This window comes from Panthera pardus, unplaced genomic scaffold (assembly GCF_024362965.1).
Source record: "Panthera pardus isolate Hobbes unplaced genomic scaffold, ASM2436296v1 HiC_scaffold_1, whole genome shotgun sequence".
In the NCBI taxonomy this organism is placed as follows: Eukaryota; Metazoa; Chordata; class Mammalia; order Carnivora; family Felidae; genus Panthera; species Panthera pardus.
In genome coordinates, this window is record NW_026526654.1 from 61728492 (window position 1) to 61749737 (window position 21246).

The window sequence follows — 21246 nt, forward strand, 5'->3', positions numbered from 1 at the left end:
AAAATCTGTGTTTTATACTTCCAGCACAACTCAATCCAGACTGGTCATTTCAAATGCTCAGTACGTACAGTAGCGACTATACTGGAAAGTGTAGCTACAAAGCTTTAAAAAACACCTGATTCAAAGTTTCTCTATTAATATATTAGGACACACTAAAAAAAACTATCTAGGGGTGCCTGGGTGGCGCAGTTGGTTAAGGGTCCGACATGATCTCACGGCTTGTGAGTTCGAGCCCTAGGTCAGGCTCTGTGCTGACAGCTCAGAGCCTGGAGCCTGCTTCAGATTCTGTGTCCCTCCCTGGCTCTGCCCCTCCCTTGCTCATGCGCTCTCTCAAAAATAAACGTTAAAAATATATATATATATATTTATTATTTATTATAAATATATTAGGACACACTGAATGTCCCTCTTCCACTACTGCCTCTCTATCTCCCGTTCCTCAAAATAGTTCAGAAATGAGAAACCACTAACTATTCATTCTGTTGTTCCATCCTTTCTCTTCGCCTATAAACCAACTTTCTCCCTATCTATTTCCCAGCAAAACTAAACCAAACCATAATACCTCACACAGTTTTATTTAGGTTAAGCATATGGTTTTCCAATCTACTCTTTCTCTACCAGTAATCCCCTCTCGATCTATGTACATTTTCACTAGTAGCCAAAGAAAACAAACAAACAAACAAAACAATGCAGGTTACAGTAAATTAAGAGCCTAAAATAACATGGGTTTAATTAATCCTAATGCTGACTCCCCAGAGAATGAAAACACAGATTCTAACTTCCACTTTACACACAAGAAAACTGGCTCAAACGTGTTAAGCAACTTGCCCTTATCTGCAGTCTCCAGCTTGCAGGACACAGGAATCTGACAAGCATATTAATTCCTTACAAAAATATACCAGGACAGGAGGAATAACATCTGAAATAGCCAAGGCACTGTGTTTAGAAAAACTCTGCAACTGTAACACTAAAAATCTTTAGGTTTAATCTCAGAAAAATTTTAACACCTGTAGATGAAAGATAAACTACTGAGGGATAGTAACCTAACTTCCTTGCTCATTCATTATAATATCAAACAATTGCAAAGATACTCATGTCAGCAGATTTTCCACTGTTAGAAGATGCAGCAACAACCAGTATCACATACAGAGTTTATGTAAGAACCAGACCCAGATCCTGAAGACCAGGGTTTAGTCCTCGACAATGAAAATTGCCAGGTGATCTTAAGCAATCTGCTTCTTCTCTGAGCCTATAAAATAGGGCTAATTCAGAGGGCTTTTGTTAGAATTCAGTGATATATGGCATTTAAAGTGTTTCTTTAAAAAAAATATTTGAACTATATATATAAACCTCAGCCCCCAAATCCCAGAGAGTCAGCCCCAAAAGAACTACATAACATCTTTCCTATGTCTTTCAAATCAAGTGTGAAAGCAGAAGCTTAAGAGCTTAAATACCAACTTCAAATACTTCAATATAAAAACTATCTGTTGGTGTCAATTTCCTGGTTTTGCTAATTACACTATAGACTAGTTATGATGCTCTCATGCAGGGAAGCCAGGTGAAGGGCACATGAAAACTCTTAGTATTTCTGCAACTTTGAGGGGAATCTAAAATTATTTCAAAATAAAACTAAAATAAAATAAATGATCTATTGGCTAACTCAGGGTTTTCTAAAAGGTGCCACAAGGAAATGTGTTTTCTGTCAAAGAAGAAGGCAGTGGAAAATCTAAAAGTGGCTGAAACACAATGTTAGCTCATTTTGGTCATCAAACTGGAACATTAACTCTAATCAAAAAGAAATTTTTCTCCTCTCATTAATGAGGTCAATGCTGTAAAATACACTCTTAGACTGTAGTTCTAGGAGTGTCTAGCAGATTAAATATTCCATTAGAAAAATACCTGTCTACTGCATATACTTAAAACTGATCCAACGTAATAATATATATAATGGAGTATTACTCAGCAATCAAAAAGAATGAAATCTTGCCATTTGCAACTACATGGATGGAACTAGAGGGTATTATGCTAAGCGAAATTAGAGAGATAAATATATGACTTCGCTCATATGAGGACTTAAGACACAGAACAGATGAACACAAGTGAAGGGAAGCAAAAATAATATAAACAGGGAGGGAGACAAAACATAAAAGACTCTTAAATATGGAGAACAAACAGAGGGTTACTGGAGGGGTTGTGGGAGGGGGGATGGGCTAAATGGGTAAATCATTGTTGCACTATATGCTAACTAACTTGGATGTAAATTTAAAAAATTAAATTACATTTAAAAAATTTTTTTTAAATAGAAAGAAAAAAAAATTGACCCAATATAAAGTAGCCTGTCCCTTAAAGGGTTAAAAACAATCAACCCTAGTTTTCTACTCTTCTCCTGGGCTTTTCTGTCTTCATGACCTATTTATGAGCACTTGTACTAAAAGAGCAACATAGTGAAATGGGTTAGATACTTTACACTGTCAAGCCCTGAAATTCCAGGAAATTAGAGTTGACAATATATTCTATATTATTCTATAAGAAGAAAGAGAAAGAAAAGAAATAAAAGGGAAAGGGAAGAAGAGAGACTATTTCAGGAGAATAAACCACTAATTCACTTGCAACCCAAAAAGAAGTAATAGGAAAGGGCAACACACAAAAACAACCCCCAAATGATATCCTACATTAACTTGGTAAACAATAAATCCCAACTCCCTCAGGGTTTTTGTCCCCATTCATTTGTATTGAGTTTAAGAAGTTAGAACCTTCACATGAAAAGCTAGTTTGTATTCATTACAGAGCAATCTTCTTACACTCATTGTATTTTACCTTGGGAACATAAATAATGTAGGCAGAAAGAAAGTCCATTACTATTTAACTTCAACTATATAACACAATATGAATTTAAAGCTCATCAAGGCCAGAAAACAAACCTGCTACAAACTGTTTTGGAGTAGGCACATCTCCTTGCCCCTCTAGTTTTTCCCATCTCACAGCTTCTGTCTTTTTCATTTTAATTTCAATCTGGAAGAAAACACCAAACAAAATTTATTATTCAATGTAAAATATACAAAACATTAAAAAAATGCAATTTCTTCAAGTCATAAACTTTTATAAGAATTAATAGAACCCTTGAGATCATTTCCTTAAATTATTCAAGGTTAAATTTCAAGAACTTGGAAACATTTATTTTTCTACTTAAAAGCCACCCTTCAAAAACAACATACATACACACTATAAGCTACAATTAAGAAGAGTCTTGGGGCACCTGGGTGGCTCAGTCGGTAAAGATCTGACTTCAGCTCAGGTCATGATCTCATTGTTCATAAGTTCAAGCCCTGCATAGGGCTCCACACTGGCGGTGCAGAGCCTGCTTGGGATTCTCACTCTCTCCTCTCTCTGCCCTCCCTGATTCATGCTTTCTCTCTCAAAAATAAATATGTAAACTTAAAAAAAAAAAAAGTCTTGAAATCCATGTTTTTTTTTTCCAATGCAGTGTTCTCAACCAGAGGTGATTTTGCCTCCCAGTGTAATTTGGCAATGTTTATGGATATTGTTGGTCACCACACCCGGGGTGGGGGTTAGGGATGCATAAAGGGCAACCTTCCCAAAACAAAGATTTATACAGCCCCAAATGTCAACAGTGCCCCCCTTTGAGAAACCCTGTTCTAATAGAATCACTACATTTGCATGCACATTAACCTGTTTGAGAGTGGAGAACACTACCATTATATAAACATATTACAACTGGGGCACCCGGGTGGCTCAGCCGGTTGAGCATTTAACTCTTGATTTCAGCTTGCATTGTGATCTCATGGTTTATGGGATCAAGCCTCACATCGGGCTCTGCACTAACAGCACAGAGCCTGCTGGGGATTTTTTCTCCCTCGCTTTCTGTCCGTTCCCTGTTCACATGTGCGCAAATGCTCTCTCAAAATAAATAAACATTAAAAAATACAACTAATGCTACCATTTTTATAATCATTCACTAATTATTAAACATACAATATGAACAAGCTGTAATTTTCACAGATGTGGTGGATTTTTTTAAATAGTAAAAACAAGTTCCTGACCATCTTGAAGTATGTGAGATATAAGATACTACAATAAAGTTAACCACGAGGCAAATAAATGTTCTAATAGCTCAGCAGAGATCACACCTGGGTGTAAAAAGAAAGAGTTTTAGCACACCTTGCAGAGCTTTGAGGGGTAGGAGCATTTACAATGGTGGAAAGAGGAGGTCTCTGGAGACGAAAGGAACAGCCTAAAACGAGCCCTGAGGTTTGAAAGGACACAAAGCATCAGGGAGTATGGACAAGACCAATTTGCCACAAGTCCAAGATTTATGTTAGAACAGTAAAAAACTACAGATGGAAAAGGTGTAAGGCAAATTATGAAGAGCTTATGAATGCTAGACTAGCTTCACTTATTAAAATGAAATTTACTGGGGCGCCTGGGTGGCTCAGTCGGCTGAGCGTCCGACTTCGGCTCAGGTCATGATCTCGTGGTTTGTTACTTGGAGCCCCGCATCAGGCCCTGTGCTGAAAGTTTGGAGCCTGGAGCCTGCTTCGGATTCTGTGTCTCCCTCTCTCTCTGCCCCTCCCCTCCTCATGCTCTGTCTCTCCCTCTCTCTCAAAAATAAATAAACATAAAAAAAATTGTTTTTAAATGAAATTTATCTTTAACTCTCTAATCAAGGTCGATCCCCTAGGGTCTATTCTTAACCCTAACATACACTCACATAACACTTTCATCTATCTTGTTTTCCTTATATTTTAATTTTTTTCTAAGAAAAGAATTACTACTTTTGTAAATATGAAAAAAAATTATACAAAGTTTAACAGAAAGAAAAGCCTGTTCACACTGGTTCTTTGACTCCTTTAGATCCGATAAATCATTTAAACTAGCAATTACTGGTAATCTTTCTACCATCTGCACTTAGTGATAGAATCCTTAAAATCTGCATTTCATAATAACTTAAAACACTGAGAAATCTGCCATTATTTTTAACCAGACATGAAGTGATGGTATGGAAGGGGTTATGGTCTCTGAGGATTTGTACTTTCTTTAGGACAGAAATGTAACCAAAAACTATTTTTATAATGAGAAAAACATGAAATGTCCCTGGGAAAGAGACCAAAAGTGCACTATTTAAAAAAAATTTTTTTGGGGGCGCCTGGGTGGCTCAGTCGGTTGAGCGGCCGACTTCGGCTCAGGTCATGATCTCGCGGTCCGTGAGTTCAAGCCCTGCATCGGGCTCTGTGCTGACAGCTCAGAGCCTGGAGCCTGTTTCAGATTCTGTGTCTCCCTCTCTCTGACCCTCCCCTGTTCATGCTCTGTCTCTCCCTCTCTCAAAAATAAATTTAAAAAAGTTAAAAAAAAATAAATATAAATAAATAAATAATTTTTTTTTAAGTTTATTTATTTTGAGAGACAGAGAGAGAGAGCATGAGTGGGGAAGGGACAGCGAAAGGGAGAGAGAACATGGCACAGAGCCTAACACAGGGCTTGAAGCCATGAACTGTGAGATTATGACCTCAAAAATCAAAGAGCCAAAATCAAGAGTCGGACACCCCAACTGACTGAGCCACCCAGGCAACCCAAAAGTACAGTATTTTTAACATAATTTATGTGTTTAAATTCTACATAAATAAAAAAATAAACTCTACATAAATAAAAACAATTTTATAAGAATCTCTACAGTTCTCTAAAATGATGACTAATTTTTATAAAGTAAAATGCTATCAATATTTTCTCATATACAATATTAAGTGACAGTAATATTAGTGACAGTATTTTAAGTTATCACTGCTGGAATAATTATCAAAAAGGGGCAAAAATCTAGTAGCTGGCAATGACACAGCAATAGTTATTGAAAAGAGCTATTACCCTAAAATTTAAAAAGTCATTTCGCTTCTTTAATTTTCAACTCATCTGGAAGTGAAGACCTGGCAAGCAGTGTATACATCAACACTACTATACTTAACTAACCTCTGCCACAGAGCACCCTATATTCACACCTCACGTTCCTGCACTTACGCAGGGTCTATGAAAAGTTCCTCGTTTCACCTAAAGAGCAGCACACACTACCATTCACGTCTACTAAAAACAACTATAACCTGAGGAATTGTGTAGTATGAACAAAGAGGCCTTTATAAGGCCAAAGTCAAAGCTCTTAGTAACAACCTGTATCAAGTAAGACATGCTGACCTGAACTTGAAATTGTACGTAATCCATTCACCAAAATAGCTGCACATAATAAACCACTTAAAGCAGCTTTTTGAAAAGACAAAAGTGAGGAGCAATACTAATTTTCTGTGAATTCTTTTTTACACGTATTTCACTTTCAATGTTTATATATGCTTTTTAAATTGAAGTGTTAAGTCTTAATGATTCTGGCAGGTACCTCCAGAGTTACCGCCAGCCCAACTTCAGGTACTTTTACTGTGACTATTAAGAAGCTATTCTATTTTCATTTAAGTCAAAAATAATTTAAAAGTTAACTTAAAACTTTGGTAGTGTGCTTGAATGCTGCTCTCATATGCACAAGGAAGGCTTTCAAGAATGTCCCAAAGCAGTATTCACAGATTACTAATGAGAATCCCTGCTGTTCCAAACTGTCAGTTCTCAAGATTTTGTATACTATCACCCACCTCTAAAGTCTTCTCTGCACAGTTTAATTTTTTCCAATGAAAGGACTTCAGATTTAAAGGGAAGCCATTACTTCAAAAGGGTCATGACATCCAGATACCACCTTAAGAGGAGGTTAAGCTCCCACTTCCTGCTACAGAGGGACAGTGAAGGCATCTTTCTCAGACACTATGAGTTGTGGCAGTTTACTGCTGAACTTTCTTTTTCTGGTAGTTTTGACAACCACCTGTTTCAAGGCTGTAGTCATTAAATAATTGTTCCCGACCTTCAGAATGTAATTTTTCCCAACATTCTCTTAAACATTTAACTGCTATATCTAACCCCTTCATCTGATAATAAATTCAAGTCTTCCTGAAGTCATACTGCACAACTACCATCTTTATTTTTACACTCAAACCATTTTTTTTAAGTTTATTATTTCAGAGAGAAAGAGGAAGAGAGAGAAAGGGGGCGCACAAGCAGGGGAGGGGCAGAGAGAGAGGGAGACACAGAATCTGAAGCAGGCTCCAGGCTCTGAGCTGTCAGCACAGAACCTGATGTGGGACTCAAACCCATGAACCGTGAGATCACGACCTAAGCCAAAGTCACATGCTTAACCGACTGAGCCACCTAGGTGCCCCTACACTCAAATCATTTTATAATCATTTTTTTAAATGCAAAGAACAGTAATTAATGACAAGAAACTGAAAAATCTTCTCCAAAGTTCAACAAATTTTTTTTAAATGTTTTTATTTTTGAGAGAGTGCGTACGAGTACTGAGTTGGGGAGGGGCTGAGAGAGACGGGGACAGGGGATCCAAAGAGGGCCCTGTGCCCGATGCGACGCGGCGCTTGAGCTTGAGATCATGACCTGAGTTGAAGTTGGACGCTTAACCTACTGAGCCACCCGTGCGTTCCTCTTCCCCAAAGTTCTACTCGCACAATTCAAATATCTGCTTTGTGTCTACTTGGGCCAGGCACTGTATTAGTACAAAAGGTCACAATCTCTACTCTCCTTGAAGAAATTATTCAAGAAGCGATATTCCCATAAACAAAGAATTCCAGCAGGTATCACCTCTAGTGAAAGATCTAAATATAGGGTAATATTCCAGTCTCCTGGAAAGAAGTATGCCAAAATGTCATCAATAGTGAGACTGAATAATTACTTTCTCTGCTCCTTTACGTTTTTCCAAATTTCCTATGATACACATTTATTGCTTTTACAATCTGAATAAAAATCTAAATAATCTGGATAAAATAACTATAGCAGTAACATTTCTTGAGCACTATTACATACCATGTGTTTCATATATATCATCTCAGTTAAAAGAACAACCCTATAAAAGGAGATTACCATCCATATTTTAGAGATGAGGCAACCAAGATAGACAACTTGCTGGAAGTGTCTTCTGCTAGAAGTTTTACTTACTTCCTCACAAATAAACAGAGGTTGAAAATAAGACAACTATCAGTTTTAGAGAAGAGTCATAGATAGATACTACCTGCTGGAAATATGGCCATGAGCAAGTAACTAATCTCACTGAGCCTCAGCTTCTCCTGTAAAAAGGGATTAATAGGGTCTACCTCATTTAGGGTTCTTATGGGGATTAAATGAGCCCATGCATGAAAAGAATAGAGCACTGTATCTGGCAAACAACTGAATGTTCTTATCATTATCTTTACAATCATTATAATCAGCTAAAAAATCTGTGCAAAGTATTTAACATCTCTGGATTCAGTTTATACCTGTAAATAGGTGATAAAAATACCTGTATCATACAGTAATTGTTAGGATTCCATGTGTAGATAATACACAGCATTCAAAATAGTTACCTACTATAATTCTACACAGGTCAAACAGATAGGACTGACTAAATAAGCTACAATAGATGCATGCAATGAAATACTTTCCTGTAAAACATTTAAGGGCATGAAAAAAATATCCATAATATATGGCTAAATTTAAAAAGATAGTTACAGACAGTATTTACAGTAAAGTCCTTTTCTTTTGAAAATACATGAATATGCATTAAAAAGGTAGAAAGAATACACTTCAAAAACAATTTGTGCATTATCAGCAACTAATTATTTAAAAACATAATTACCACCACCACTGTTATCAAAAAGACATAAAACAACAATCCAAAAGTCTCTACATCCTGCCCAGACATCCCCAACTCCATCACATCATCATTAGGATTCTTCTATGAATATTAAGAAAAGGAATTCACTCTGAAACTTCTCAAATTTTAGTAAGTTAAGGGAGCCATGGTCTGTCTCAAAATAAAGACACACATTTTTACCTCCCACAATTCCAGTCAAGAGCCTTCATATTTTATAGACATAATACAAAAATTGCTCTGACTAGAAATAGGAATAGAACTTTTTTAAAAAAATTTATTTTTAAGTAATCTCTACACCCAATGCGGGACTCGAACCCACAACCCCAAGATCAAAGGTCTCACACTCCACTGAATGAGCCAGCCAGGTACCCCAAAGAATATTTCTACAAAGCATTTTGAAAATTCTCACTTTTTTAGGAGGAGTGAATATTAACCTTTAATATGAGTATTTCACAGCACAGCTGACACTGAAGTTATAAGCCTGTGATTGTGAGCAGAGAATACTGTCATGAAATTAGTAAGATGGAACAAAAGAAACACTACAGTTTCTTAATAAAATGAATTAATAGGCAGATAGGAAAGCTTGGATTCAATAAAAGGGAGATATAACTGTCAGAGGTACTGAAAAAAAATGAATTCTGACTTGGAAAAATCTAGGTATGACACTGTAAAATATTTAGTTAAAAATGTTATTTCACTGATTGAAGGGTGCTACCTCTCTTATTTTCATTGCAAATTATATTTCCCTTGAATTAATAACACTTAACCAAAGATTATACAAGAATATGCAACATTTCTTCACCCTTGAAGGTGGAAAAGAAAAAAACCGAATTCCCAAAGAAATCACCCCTTTAAAGCACACATTTTACAGAATCTCTAATTTTAAGCAGTTTCTTGTGACCAGAAGCATTCTTTTCTCAACTCACATCAACGATTCAAGATACCTGAATTCATATGAAAACCATGTGATTTCATTATTTTCTTAGTGTCATCACTAAATAAACCTCAGTAACCCACAGAAAGATTTGATTTTCAGTATTTAACAGTCTCCCTCTGCTGTATGAAAAAAGATTCTAAATTTTCATTTCCCTTAAGATATAATTAAGTACAATTATTTCAATTTGTTTCCCATAATATACAGCTTAAAAGTTGGTGGTCTAACAAAACTAATATATGTTACTTTCGGCTAGGAAAAGAAAAATCATCTTCTTTACACATCTTTAGAATGGTAATTCTTTAATCTAGAACTTAGAAAAACCTAAGCAAAGAAGCACTAGCTTTCCAGAAATAAAAGTATTTCCCCTGGGCCAAGATGGATAATTTAGTAACTATGTAAACTTGGGGAAAGCATTTAAAGTCCATGAACCTCGGTTTCTTTTCATCTATAAAACTAAGAATAAAAATAATCTAACAATTTCAAAGGGTTAACATCAGAATCTATTTTAAATTAATTCACTGAGGGGCATCTGGGTGGCTCAGTTGGTTAAGCATCTGACTCTTAGAGTTTGGGCTCAGGTCATGATCTCACAGTTCATGAGTTCGAGCCCCATGTCAGGCTCCCTACTGCTGGTGCAGAACCTCCTTAGGATTTTCTCTCTCTCCCTTTTTGCCCTCTCCCTTCCCCCTTCTTTCTACACCATCTAACCCCCCTGCCCAAAATAAATATAAACTTTAAAAAATTAAACAAATGTATTCACTGAACAATTATTGAGCAGCCCTATGTACAACACATAGGGCTAGGGTTGACAAAGTTAGCAAATGGAATATACTTACACTAAAAAATTATTCAGTTTGTAAAATTAATGGGGCATCCTATACTTTATGAGCCAATCTTACCTGGAGCATGTACAAAGACATAAATATGACATGCTTCTTATCCTCACAGACTAAATGCAAGGGAAATAAAATGTATACATAAACTACTACACAAAAAAGAAAAATAGTTATGTAGCATTTAAAGAAAGAGGAAAGGCACAAAAAAGGTAACTGGGAACACAGCAGGAGCACTGCAAAACGGTCAGATTCAAGAAGTACTCAAGACTCAAAAGAAAATAAAGAATAAGAGATGACAGTGCTTCGTTAACATCCTCAATTCTAGCCACACAGACTTCTGTATTTATTATCACAAATACTATTCTTCCGTAAGTTATATGAGGCGACCCACTAACACAAGTTTTTAAGTCATTTACGCCATCTATTCACACAAGTCAGCTTCCATTTAAACTACTTCAAAAGAATATGCATTAACAACCTGTTGATAAAAATACCGTATGTAGGAAAATGCCTAATTCGTAATTTTCTCAACTGTCCCCCTCCCAAATCTAGCCATAGTTTTGTGGTTGATTACTTACCCATCTTCTTTTACTAAACAAATTCTACACTATGTGGATAGGGTCAATAGGACTACAATCTTGGTAAGATTTCATTCCTTTTTCCCACCTACTTTCTATCTTCCAAACAACTGTTTCTTCTCTCCCCCTCATAATTTAACAGCTTTGTACTTTGTAATCTTTAAATAAATTAGTGGGCAAATCATTTCTAACTAGATGCAAAAAATGACCACTTCTTTATTTTGCACTTTTGCTCAAACGCTCGGCAGATACCCTCTTCTTTCCGCAAAGCCAGTTACCATATTCTCCCTGACACTAGCTGACCTGATTCTACTCTAGGATATGAAAATTCACCCAGCCTTAGAACTTAAACTCAATAATTAATAACACAGCATGTTGCAGGACATGTTCGTAAAGAAGGTGCAGCAATGGAAAAAATCTACTTATATCATTTATTGTCATTAAGTCATTACATATCTCCATACAATTTTATAGATGAAAAAATTTCAGCACTCATTTAGTCCATATCTCTCATTTATACAGTGAAAATTTACACCTACAATAATTTTGTGACAATGTAAATTCACAGAGCAAAGAACCAGAGTCAGATTTTTTTGATTTTTCAGTTCAGTACCTGTCCTGTTAAATTATACTACCTACATCTTTTGATTGATATCTAAAACAATATATGAATTTTAATTCCATTGCATACTTTTTGAAAATATAAAGAAATCTAAAAATTACATAATTACTCAAACCACAGTTTGAGTTACTCAGTATTCGCTTGTTAACAAAGTATTCTAAAATTCAACTTAATTAAAAAACAGGAAAAAAAAACAGGCAGATTCATCTTCACAGTAGTATTTTTAACTGCATAAAACAGGGTGGGAAAGTATTTGTACATCAAAACAGACAAGTTCAAGAGAAGAGATACTCACTGTCAGTATCAAATCTTAAATAGAGGCTGATAACTGCTTTTTAAAAAACCTCTTTAAGAACTATTATACCAATCTTAATAAATATATAAACACTACTGAGGTTAAATTGATTTTTACATTCCACTGTCCTAGAATTCTGGGAGGGGAAAATTGTTACTCAAAAATTATTGTTTTTAATTTGAAGACATGTGCCTGAAAGGATCTATAAACTTAAAATCACATGGATGAGTAGTTGACCAATATTTCTAGATTTTGAAAACATCACTACTGACAACTATTTTATTTTTAAGTAATATCAACACCCAATGTGGGGTTTGAACTCACAACCCCAAGATCAACAGTTGCATGCTCTTCTGACAGCTAGCCAGGTGCTCCCACTAACAACCCTTTTAAAATTGTCTTACCTTTGTTGAAAGTACTTTAAATGTGCTCTGTTCTGGTATTATAAGATGAAGAAGTCTCAGTTTCAAATTATAATCCTCTCCAGAAGGAAGTTTCACCAAAGCAGACAACTAATGAATACAAAATTAGCAGTACATTTTATAATTTATATAATGAAGGATCACTTAAACTGAATATAAGAATAGAATTTCAATGCTGCTACAGATTGTTTTAAATACTTTATATAGAGTACCAGATTTAAGAAACTCAAAATAATCCTTTTTTTCTATCGGGTACCCTTTACATGGATTCTCACATACATCATTAAATAACAGAAAATAGTATGTTTCAAACAAATATTTAACATTTAAATCTCCAGAAAACTCAAGAGCAAAATATAGTATGAAACAAAAGTATTCATATGCAAGACATCTACTTCTACCACTAACTTAAATATCATTAAAGTTTTCTAGTAAATGCTAGCAAACCAAATGATTAGAGGCCATACTAATTTCACGTGGTTAGCAAATTCTAAGACATATAAATCACCCAACAAATAAGTAGATCTTTTTCACAAAAGTGTATCACACAAATGTACCAAATCACATCTTACTAATTAATGTCTTTTATTATTTGTCAACCAGATTCTACTGTGAATTTCAAATCTAAAGGAAAATTATGTACCTCTAGCTGTACCCCACAGTACAAACACTTTTGTCTCAAAATTTAAAATCACTCAAACTGAGAAGCAATGCTTTAGATCTTCATCAGCATTTTCCACATCTCAGGAAGAAATGACGTATCTGATAAACTGCTATAGGTTATTCTGCAATATACTATTTTGCAAATAAAAGTACGTAATCTCAAAATAAAAGATAATTCAAAGACAGTAATAACCTCTTTTTCTGAAAATTCCACATTTACATTATTCTTCTGAACATTCTTGATCATGAGTGTAATGATTACTTGAGATTCTGTTTGATACCAGTCATACCTATTAAAAGAAAAAAAAACCTCAGAACATCTAATATTCTCAAAGTTGTTGCTTCTTTATGTTTTGTCAAGATAAAAACTACAATATGATAAACAACAAGAGCTCCACCTTGAGGAACAAAATAGAAAAGCAGCTGGTGATTCACAAACAATTTTATGTAACTGTATTTCCTTTGATCTGTACTAATGAACAGTGAGATATAATCCCTAAAATGTTTCCAGGAGACTTAAACACTTACATGATTTTCGGGGTTCTGACTTACATCTGTATTACTGTTATGCTTAATCTAACGTTGAAAACAAAACTGATTCTAAACAACAAACCATTATTATATACCATCAATAGTTTTACACTTCCGTTTCAATCTAATACGAAGAAAAAGCACTCTATCCCTATTTTACAGATGAAAAAATATAAGCCCAGAAGGGTGAAGCAATAAGCCAGTCAGTGGTAGGTGTTACACTGGACCCACATCAACCTGACTTCATACTCCAAAATCTCTTAACTGAAGCTGGGGGCAACAGCCCTGAACACAATGAGCAGAAGCAAATGAGCTAAAAATTAAAATAACTTAAAAGTTTAACCCATCCTACCAAACACAACATTAAGCACAGTATCTTCTTTCAGTCTCAAGGTACATGGGAAAACTAGTGGGCCTAGAAATTCTAATTATGTGTATCTTTCCCACAGAAGGATCTAAAACTGTAGGGATCCTCACTTTCAAATTAGATTAGATTAGATTATAAACTCCATGAGGGCAGAGCTATTTATCTATCCTGCCACTATTATATTCCTAAGACTGAGCACAGTGCCTGGTAATATGAAATCAATGTTAGATTATCTTACATTCTAACATCATAGTTATTATTCGATGTTTGTGTTATACTCTTGATGCTGCCACCAAGCTAGTCAAATTTCCCTGTCTATTTGGTACTTGGAGACTCATCCTAAATCTCGCCAGAAAGAACATGAATAAATTGTTTTAACATTTTCAAGCAATTTTAGGTAATTAAAATGCACCTTGATTAACGACATATACTTTAAGAGTCTCAGTTTCCTGCTGAAATTCAGTGAGGATGCAAAGCTCCAGATCAATGCCTTGTGTTTCTGTTACAGTCCTAAGAATACGAGTTGTACACATGGCTAATGAATAATTAAAAATAAATTCAAATACTTGCTAGATCCTTAATTCATCATTGTAACTGTTGCCCTGAGCAATAGTAACTTTCAACTCATGCAGAATTATCCTATGAAAAATATACTCTAAAATATAAAAGGCACAATTCTGTCAAGCCTACTAACTTATTTACCTGTGTAATAACACCTAAAGAGGCTCTTGTCATCTCAAGGTGACATAATATGGAACCAGAAAAAGTAAGTTTAAAGTGAAGTGATTTTAATTTACCCTTAATTATAAAGACTAACAGGAATCAGCAAACAGCTCGAGAATTTGTTTTCTCAGGCTAAGCACTATTTCTAAAAAAAACTAAAAAACACTTAAAATCACAAAGGACTTGTTCATTACTATTAAACAACAGGATTTTTCCCTTTAGACATATATATCACGCATTATTTCATGAAAAAGAAACACTTACTTGATTTTTGACTGATGAGTCCTCTGGGATGCAGACTGATTTTGGCAAGTCGAAAGAGAAAAATTTTTACAAACTGGTTTAGCAACTGTATATTAAAACGCACATATTATTAATCTACCCAGTGCTATGGTTACTTTGATATGGAGTAACTACATGAAAACGTCCTCAAAGACAAAGCATAATATTCATAATTGTTAAGTAACACTAGTCATCTCAAAAAATTAGAATATTCAGTATTTTTATAATTTTAAGATTTTTCTTCTAAAATAAAAGCATAAAACCCAAAATACTTTCTAAACGTATGATTGGAAAAGCTTACATCTAAAATGTTCAGTACTAACTCTTTAAAATGAAAATAACAGGGGCGCCTGGGTGGCTCGGTCGGTTAAGCGTCCGACTTCGGCTCAGGTCATGATCTCACGGTCCGTGAGTTCGAGCCCCGCGTCGGTCTCTGTGTTGACCGCTCAGAGCCTGGAGCCTGTTTCAGATTCTGTATCTCCCTCTCTCTCTCTGCCCCTCCCCTGTTCATGCTCTGTCTCTCTCTGTCTCAAAAATAAATAAACGTTAAAAAAAAATTTTTTTTTTAATAAAATAAAATGAAAATAACAATGACATTTAAAAAACCATTTTTCAGAAATAGTGTAACTTGGGTCGCCTGGGTGGCTCAGTCGGTTAGGCATTGGACTTGGGCTCAGGTCACTATCTTACAGTTTGGGAGTCTGAGCCCCTCACAGGGTTCTGCACTGATGGTACAGAGCCTGCCTGGGATTCTCTGTCTCCCTCTCTCTCTGCCCCTCCCCAACTTACGCATGCACTTCTCTCAAAATAAATAAATAAACTTTAAAAAAAAAAAAAAAAAAAAAAGAAATTAGTATAAACTTCATGCTTAGCAATGGCATCAAACATGGCTCTGGAATACATGAAGGAACATTTTCATGGTACCTTCCAGATAACAGCTTACTCCATTTATAGTCTCTCAGTAACAAACATTCTAAACTGCCCATCAAAAAACAAAGTGACTCTTGACCAATCCATACTTTCCTAAACTACATGTGTGCCAGTTAAAACTATGTAAATCTGAAAAACTTGCCCTGGGTTGTAAGTGACCTCTAAGTTGCCCCTAAATGATAAGTGAAATGATGGGGTTTAAAGGAAGAAAATAAAACCCCTCTACAGATCTGAGTCTAACTCAGAATTACCCTCCAGCATTAACTATTGACAAATACCTCAATCTAGATATCAGATGGAGATAATGACTAGAACAGATTATTCCAGTTCACCTCGGTATAAAGATAAAACTACACTGGTGTCAACTACAGCAGCGACAAAATGCACTGTGACTATACAGCAATTTGTGTCACCAGACAAAGTATTATCCAAATGCTACTCTGTTGTTTTCAGGACTAGTTCCAATCCCCAAAATAGTAAGCCATAAACAAAAATACCAGCAGTGTGAAAGAAGCCAACTTTTAAATACTTCCCTCACCTATCATACTTAGGAATATACACAAGCCTTGGGGGCATAGGGATAACCAGACAGGGTTCACTTTTGGTGATATTCAAAACTCCAGTCGCTACATACGCACATACCTGGCCTCATGCTCACAACCTGTCTAAAGCAGATTAACTCTAGCAGACCCGGTTTACAAATGAAGAAAACCCAGAGAATAAAATATTTTCTCAGTGTCACAATGTAATTCTGGAAGACAAAGATGTACATTTTCATTCAGACTTGAAGAAAGAGACCCAAAAAGGTTAAGTAACTGCCCTTAGAGTTAAGACCACACACACGTTTCCTAAATCCTTGTCATTTTATTGACTAAATTGTAGATGATCACTGCTAAAAAACCATTAGCCGTAATTTAACTAAAAAACCATTAGCCGTAATTTAACTATGCGTGTTATTTATAAACATTGTAGTTAAAAAAAGTCAAATAATTTTCAACTCCACCATAATTTTAATTTTTTTTAAATGTTTATTTTTGAAAGAGGGACAGAGTGCGAGCTGGGGGAGGGGCAGAGACACACAACCCAAAGCAGGTTCCAGGCTCTGAGGTGTCAGTACAGAGCCAGACATGGGCTCAAACTCACAAACCGTGAGATCATGACCTGAACTGAAGTCAGACACCTAACCAACTGAGCCACCCAGGCATCTCTCAACTCCATCATAATTTTTAATTTTTCAGTTTTAAAAGACTTGAAAGACTTCATGTCCAAACACCAAATATGAAACTAAATTAGACAGATAAACATTTCCAAATTCTAGTTAACTTTTGTGTGTGGGGTTTTTTTTTAATATTTATTTTGTGAGAGAGAGCAAGCGAGCGAGCATGCGCACATGAGAGACGAAGAGAGAGAGAGTATATATATCCCAAGCAGGTTCCGTGCTGTCAGTGCAGAGCTGGATGCAGGGCTCAAACTCACAAACTATGACACCATGACCTGAGCTGAAACCAAGAGCTGGACGCTCAACCAACTAAGCCATCCAGGCGCCTCTGACTTTTGTGTTCCTATTACACCACCATAAACCCTGCAAGTGCTTCCAAGGCAGCAGCTGTTCAACCTAAATGTGAGGACATTTCAGCAAGGAAAAGAAAAAAAAATAACTATCCTGACCATACTAAAACATACCAAATCAACTTGACTCATACATTAAATGGGCCCAATAATTTTCATGGCTACAAACCTCTACATTTATTTCATCAAACCAAAATGTATTATTTCAGTTACTAAAGGAAAAAGTATTTGCATCCAATTGCTTAAGATATAACTAAAAGAAAGATCAGTCTGAGTCCTGTCTCAAATATGCATGGCAAAATTATAATTAAGTAAAAACACGAAGGAGAAAAACTTTGTACTTACCACCTCAGATTGCGATCCTATTAAAAACATAAAAACATCTCCGGTTAACAATACACTTATAGACAAAGTTATACACATAATTTCTATGGCGCAAACATACTGACTGATTGCATAAATCAATTTACCATACATCCCAAATAAAAGAAAGTGGTTTAATTTTGCATTCTGGAGTCACTTTAGACTTCTTAGTAATTTCTTACCGGTAATATAATGATACAAATCTATCTAAATCATCCTTTCAATATAACAGTACCTTGGAAATCCCTATCTGAGGGAACTAGTTAAATTTATGATGTATAAAGTTATAAAATTACAAATAAATTTGTTTAAATCCAAAAATGTCAAACATTTACTTCTTTGTAAACTGAAAGACCTTTAGAAACCTACATGCTTACCATCCTGAGCTTCTTGACACCTTTTAATCCAGACAGTGAAATCAGGATCTGCACCTAGAAAAAAACAGAGTGTAACATCACTCATCCGCACCATCTAACATATTCATTCAACAAATACTTACTGAATATCTACTATGTTCCAAGCAGTGCTTTAGGCACTCGGGGATTCAGCAGTAAATTAGACAGAAACCCTTGTCGTACCACAGTTTATAGCAAGCGTAAAATTACAGCTACAAATACACTAATAGGTTTAACATCTAGACATTCATCCTGAATAAAAAAAAAAAAAAAAATTGCTTTTAACCAGTCAACCTTACTGGTTCCCAGATACACAGAATCTCTATTTCCCCTCACCCTCTTCTGTTAAAGGAGCTTCCTCTAGCACAACGAAATCAGATCTGAATTAGAGTCCCTACACACCATCATTTAGTGTGGAGTGGAAGCCTAGTAACAGACAGCTGGACCGGGATCTAAAGGCCTCTCCTGACCCAGGTTTGTTCTCCAAAGCAGCTACCTGCCTATCCTGTCTACTATTCTCTCAGTGGCCTTTCTTGTTACCATGCCATTCTTACCAATGGCAAAAAACACCTCTGGGGCGCCTGCGTGGCTCAGTTAAGCGGCCAACCTCAGTTCAGGTCATGATCTCACAGTTCATGGGTTTGAGGCCCGCGTTGGGCTCTGTGCTGACAGCTCAGAGCTTGGAGCCTGCTTCAGATTTGGTGTCTCCCTCTCTCTCTCTCTCAAAAATGAATAAACATTTAAAAAAATTAAAAAAAAAAACACTTCTGTACTTTGTGTAGTTGTCGTATCTCCAGATTCCATGGGAGCCAACAGACGACAGATGGTGAACTATACACTTAAAAGACGGCAATGCAAACATGTATGTAAGCAAATTATTACAAGACTTAGAACAATGATGATATCTAAACAGTACAGGGTCTAATGAAATATAATGTTTAAAATTATTAAAAGTATTCTAAATAAAAGTTTACACACTCAATCTAATTATAAGCAAGATTATTTTGAAAAATAAAAATTTCTTAAAATGGGGTGCCTGAGTGGCTCAGTTGGTTAGCATCCAATATGGGCTCAGGTCATGATCTCGCGGTTTGGGGGTTCAAGCCGTGCATTGGGCTCTGTGCTGACAGCTCAGAGACTGGAGCCTGCTTTGGATTCTGTGTCTCCCTCTCTGCCTCTCCCCCACTTGTGTTTTCTTTCTCCCTCTCAAAATTAAACATCAAAAAAATTGTTTTAATTTCTTAATATGAAATTTCCTAATACATTAATTATAAGTGAAATTCAACTACACAGGCCTTAACTAATACCTACATACATGTACATACATATTCATTTTAGTGGGCGAAACAATTACATCAAATCTTTGATGTGAATAACCTATTATTCAAATTAATCAGTAAATAAAAACCAAGCTTTCTACCATACCAAAGGAAAAAAAAAGTAATATTCTGAGTTATAAATTTTTTACCTTGTCTAATAAGGGAACCCTAACAATTTATTTATTTTTTATTTTTTATTTTGACGTTTATTTATTTTTGAGACAGAGAGAGAAAGAGCATGAACAGGGGAGGGTCAGAGAGAGAGGGAGACACAGAATCTGAAACAGGCTCCAGGCTCTGAGCTGTCAGCACAGAGCCCGACGTGGGGCTCAAACTCACGGACCGTGAGATCATGACCTGAGCTGAAGTCGGATGCTTAACCGACAAGCCACCCAGGCGCCCCGGGAACCCTAACAATTTAACATAAATTTTCCCTAAAATTAAAAGAGCAAATCTGTTTTTAAATTAAATATCCTCAACAGCAATTTTACCAAAAACCAGACACCTTCATTTGAGGCAGACTGAAGTAATTCTAAGATAGAAGTCCATGGCAAGAAGGTATTAAAAAAGAAAAATTTTAGATGGGGAACTTTTTTTGCTCTAAAAAAAGAAATAAAATAGGGCTTTGAAGTCTAGAAAGGGGAATGATTCATGTCTCTTCAGGGTTTTCATATATGTATCATACAAGAAAACTGGACTCTAGAATTTGCTAGGAGTGGTGGTACGCTGGCTTGCTAAGCGAGTAACCTAATGGTTCACATACTACCACTCTTTCCTAATTTGTAGGTTCCGATTGCAAAGTTGGGCGCGCTGTTCTCTCCCGAGCAGGTATACAGAAGAAAAGCAAATAATCAAAACAATACAACAGTAAATTTTTAGAAATATAAAAACACAGTCATGCAATACTTTAAAGTAGAGATTCACAACCTCAGCACTACTGATATTTTGGACGAGATACTTCTCTCTGTTCTGGGAAATAATCCTGTACAACATAGAATGTTTACCAGTATCCCTGGCCTCTACTCACTAGATGTCAATAGCACATCCCCCATCCATCAGTCATGGTCATCAAAAATCTCTTCAGACATTATCAAATGTCCCCAAGAGAGTAAAATCATCCCTAGTTAGGAACCACTGCTCTAGAGAACTGTGAAAAGACTCTATCATTAGAGGAAGATAAAATGACAGTAGACAATACACAATAAGAATTCTGTAGTCTACGATTATCTATGAGATTACTTACAACTTTTGTCTGCCAGTATTTTGCAGACTTTTCTGGTTTTTTGGCTCTACAATTTCTATACATGTGCACAGATATCCATACTACTAATTTTCACATACTTCTCTGAAGCTGACGTTAAAAACTCACAGTACTTTCAAAGCTCCAAGTTTCTTCCTATCACAATTTACCCAAACTGACACTACACTTCCTTATAAAAATCTCTGCTGTAAAACTTCCCATCTCAGCTACCTGAATAATAACTTAAACTGAAGAGACTTCTGAAAAAAGAGCAAATGAAACTTTCACTTGTCTATCAGAAAAATATAAAGCCAGGCTAAGTAAAGGGAGCCCACTGAGTCTTTATATACAGTTTTTAACTTCTAATGGCAAAGTTTACCTGTGATTTAAATGCTAAAGAAAGGACAATTTAATCAATTTTAAGTAAACTCAAA

The 21246-nt window shown here is 35.7% G+C and overlaps 1 protein-coding gene across 1 annotated transcript in view; it reads right to left on the reverse strand.

Moving 5' to 3' along the window:
• The window catches only part of SUGT1 (SGT1 homolog, MIS12 kinetochore complex assembly cochaperone), a 43114-nt gene that overhangs the window by 12359 nt on the left and 9509 nt on the right, over positions 1-21246 (reverse strand). Inside the window, exons 6-11 of the mRNA XM_019447391.2 lie at positions 18236-18289; positions 17841-17857; positions 14979-15013; positions 13287-13383; positions 12413-12520; positions 2922-3012 (exon numbers count right to left, since the gene is read on the reverse strand). Coding sequence (XP_019302936.1) covers positions 2922-3012; positions 12413-12520; positions 13287-13383; positions 14979-15013; positions 17841-17857; positions 18236-18289 — 402 coding nt within the window. The remainder of the gene's footprint in view (positions 1-2921; positions 3013-12412; positions 12521-13286; positions 13384-14978; positions 15014-17840; positions 17858-18235; positions 18290-21246) is intronic.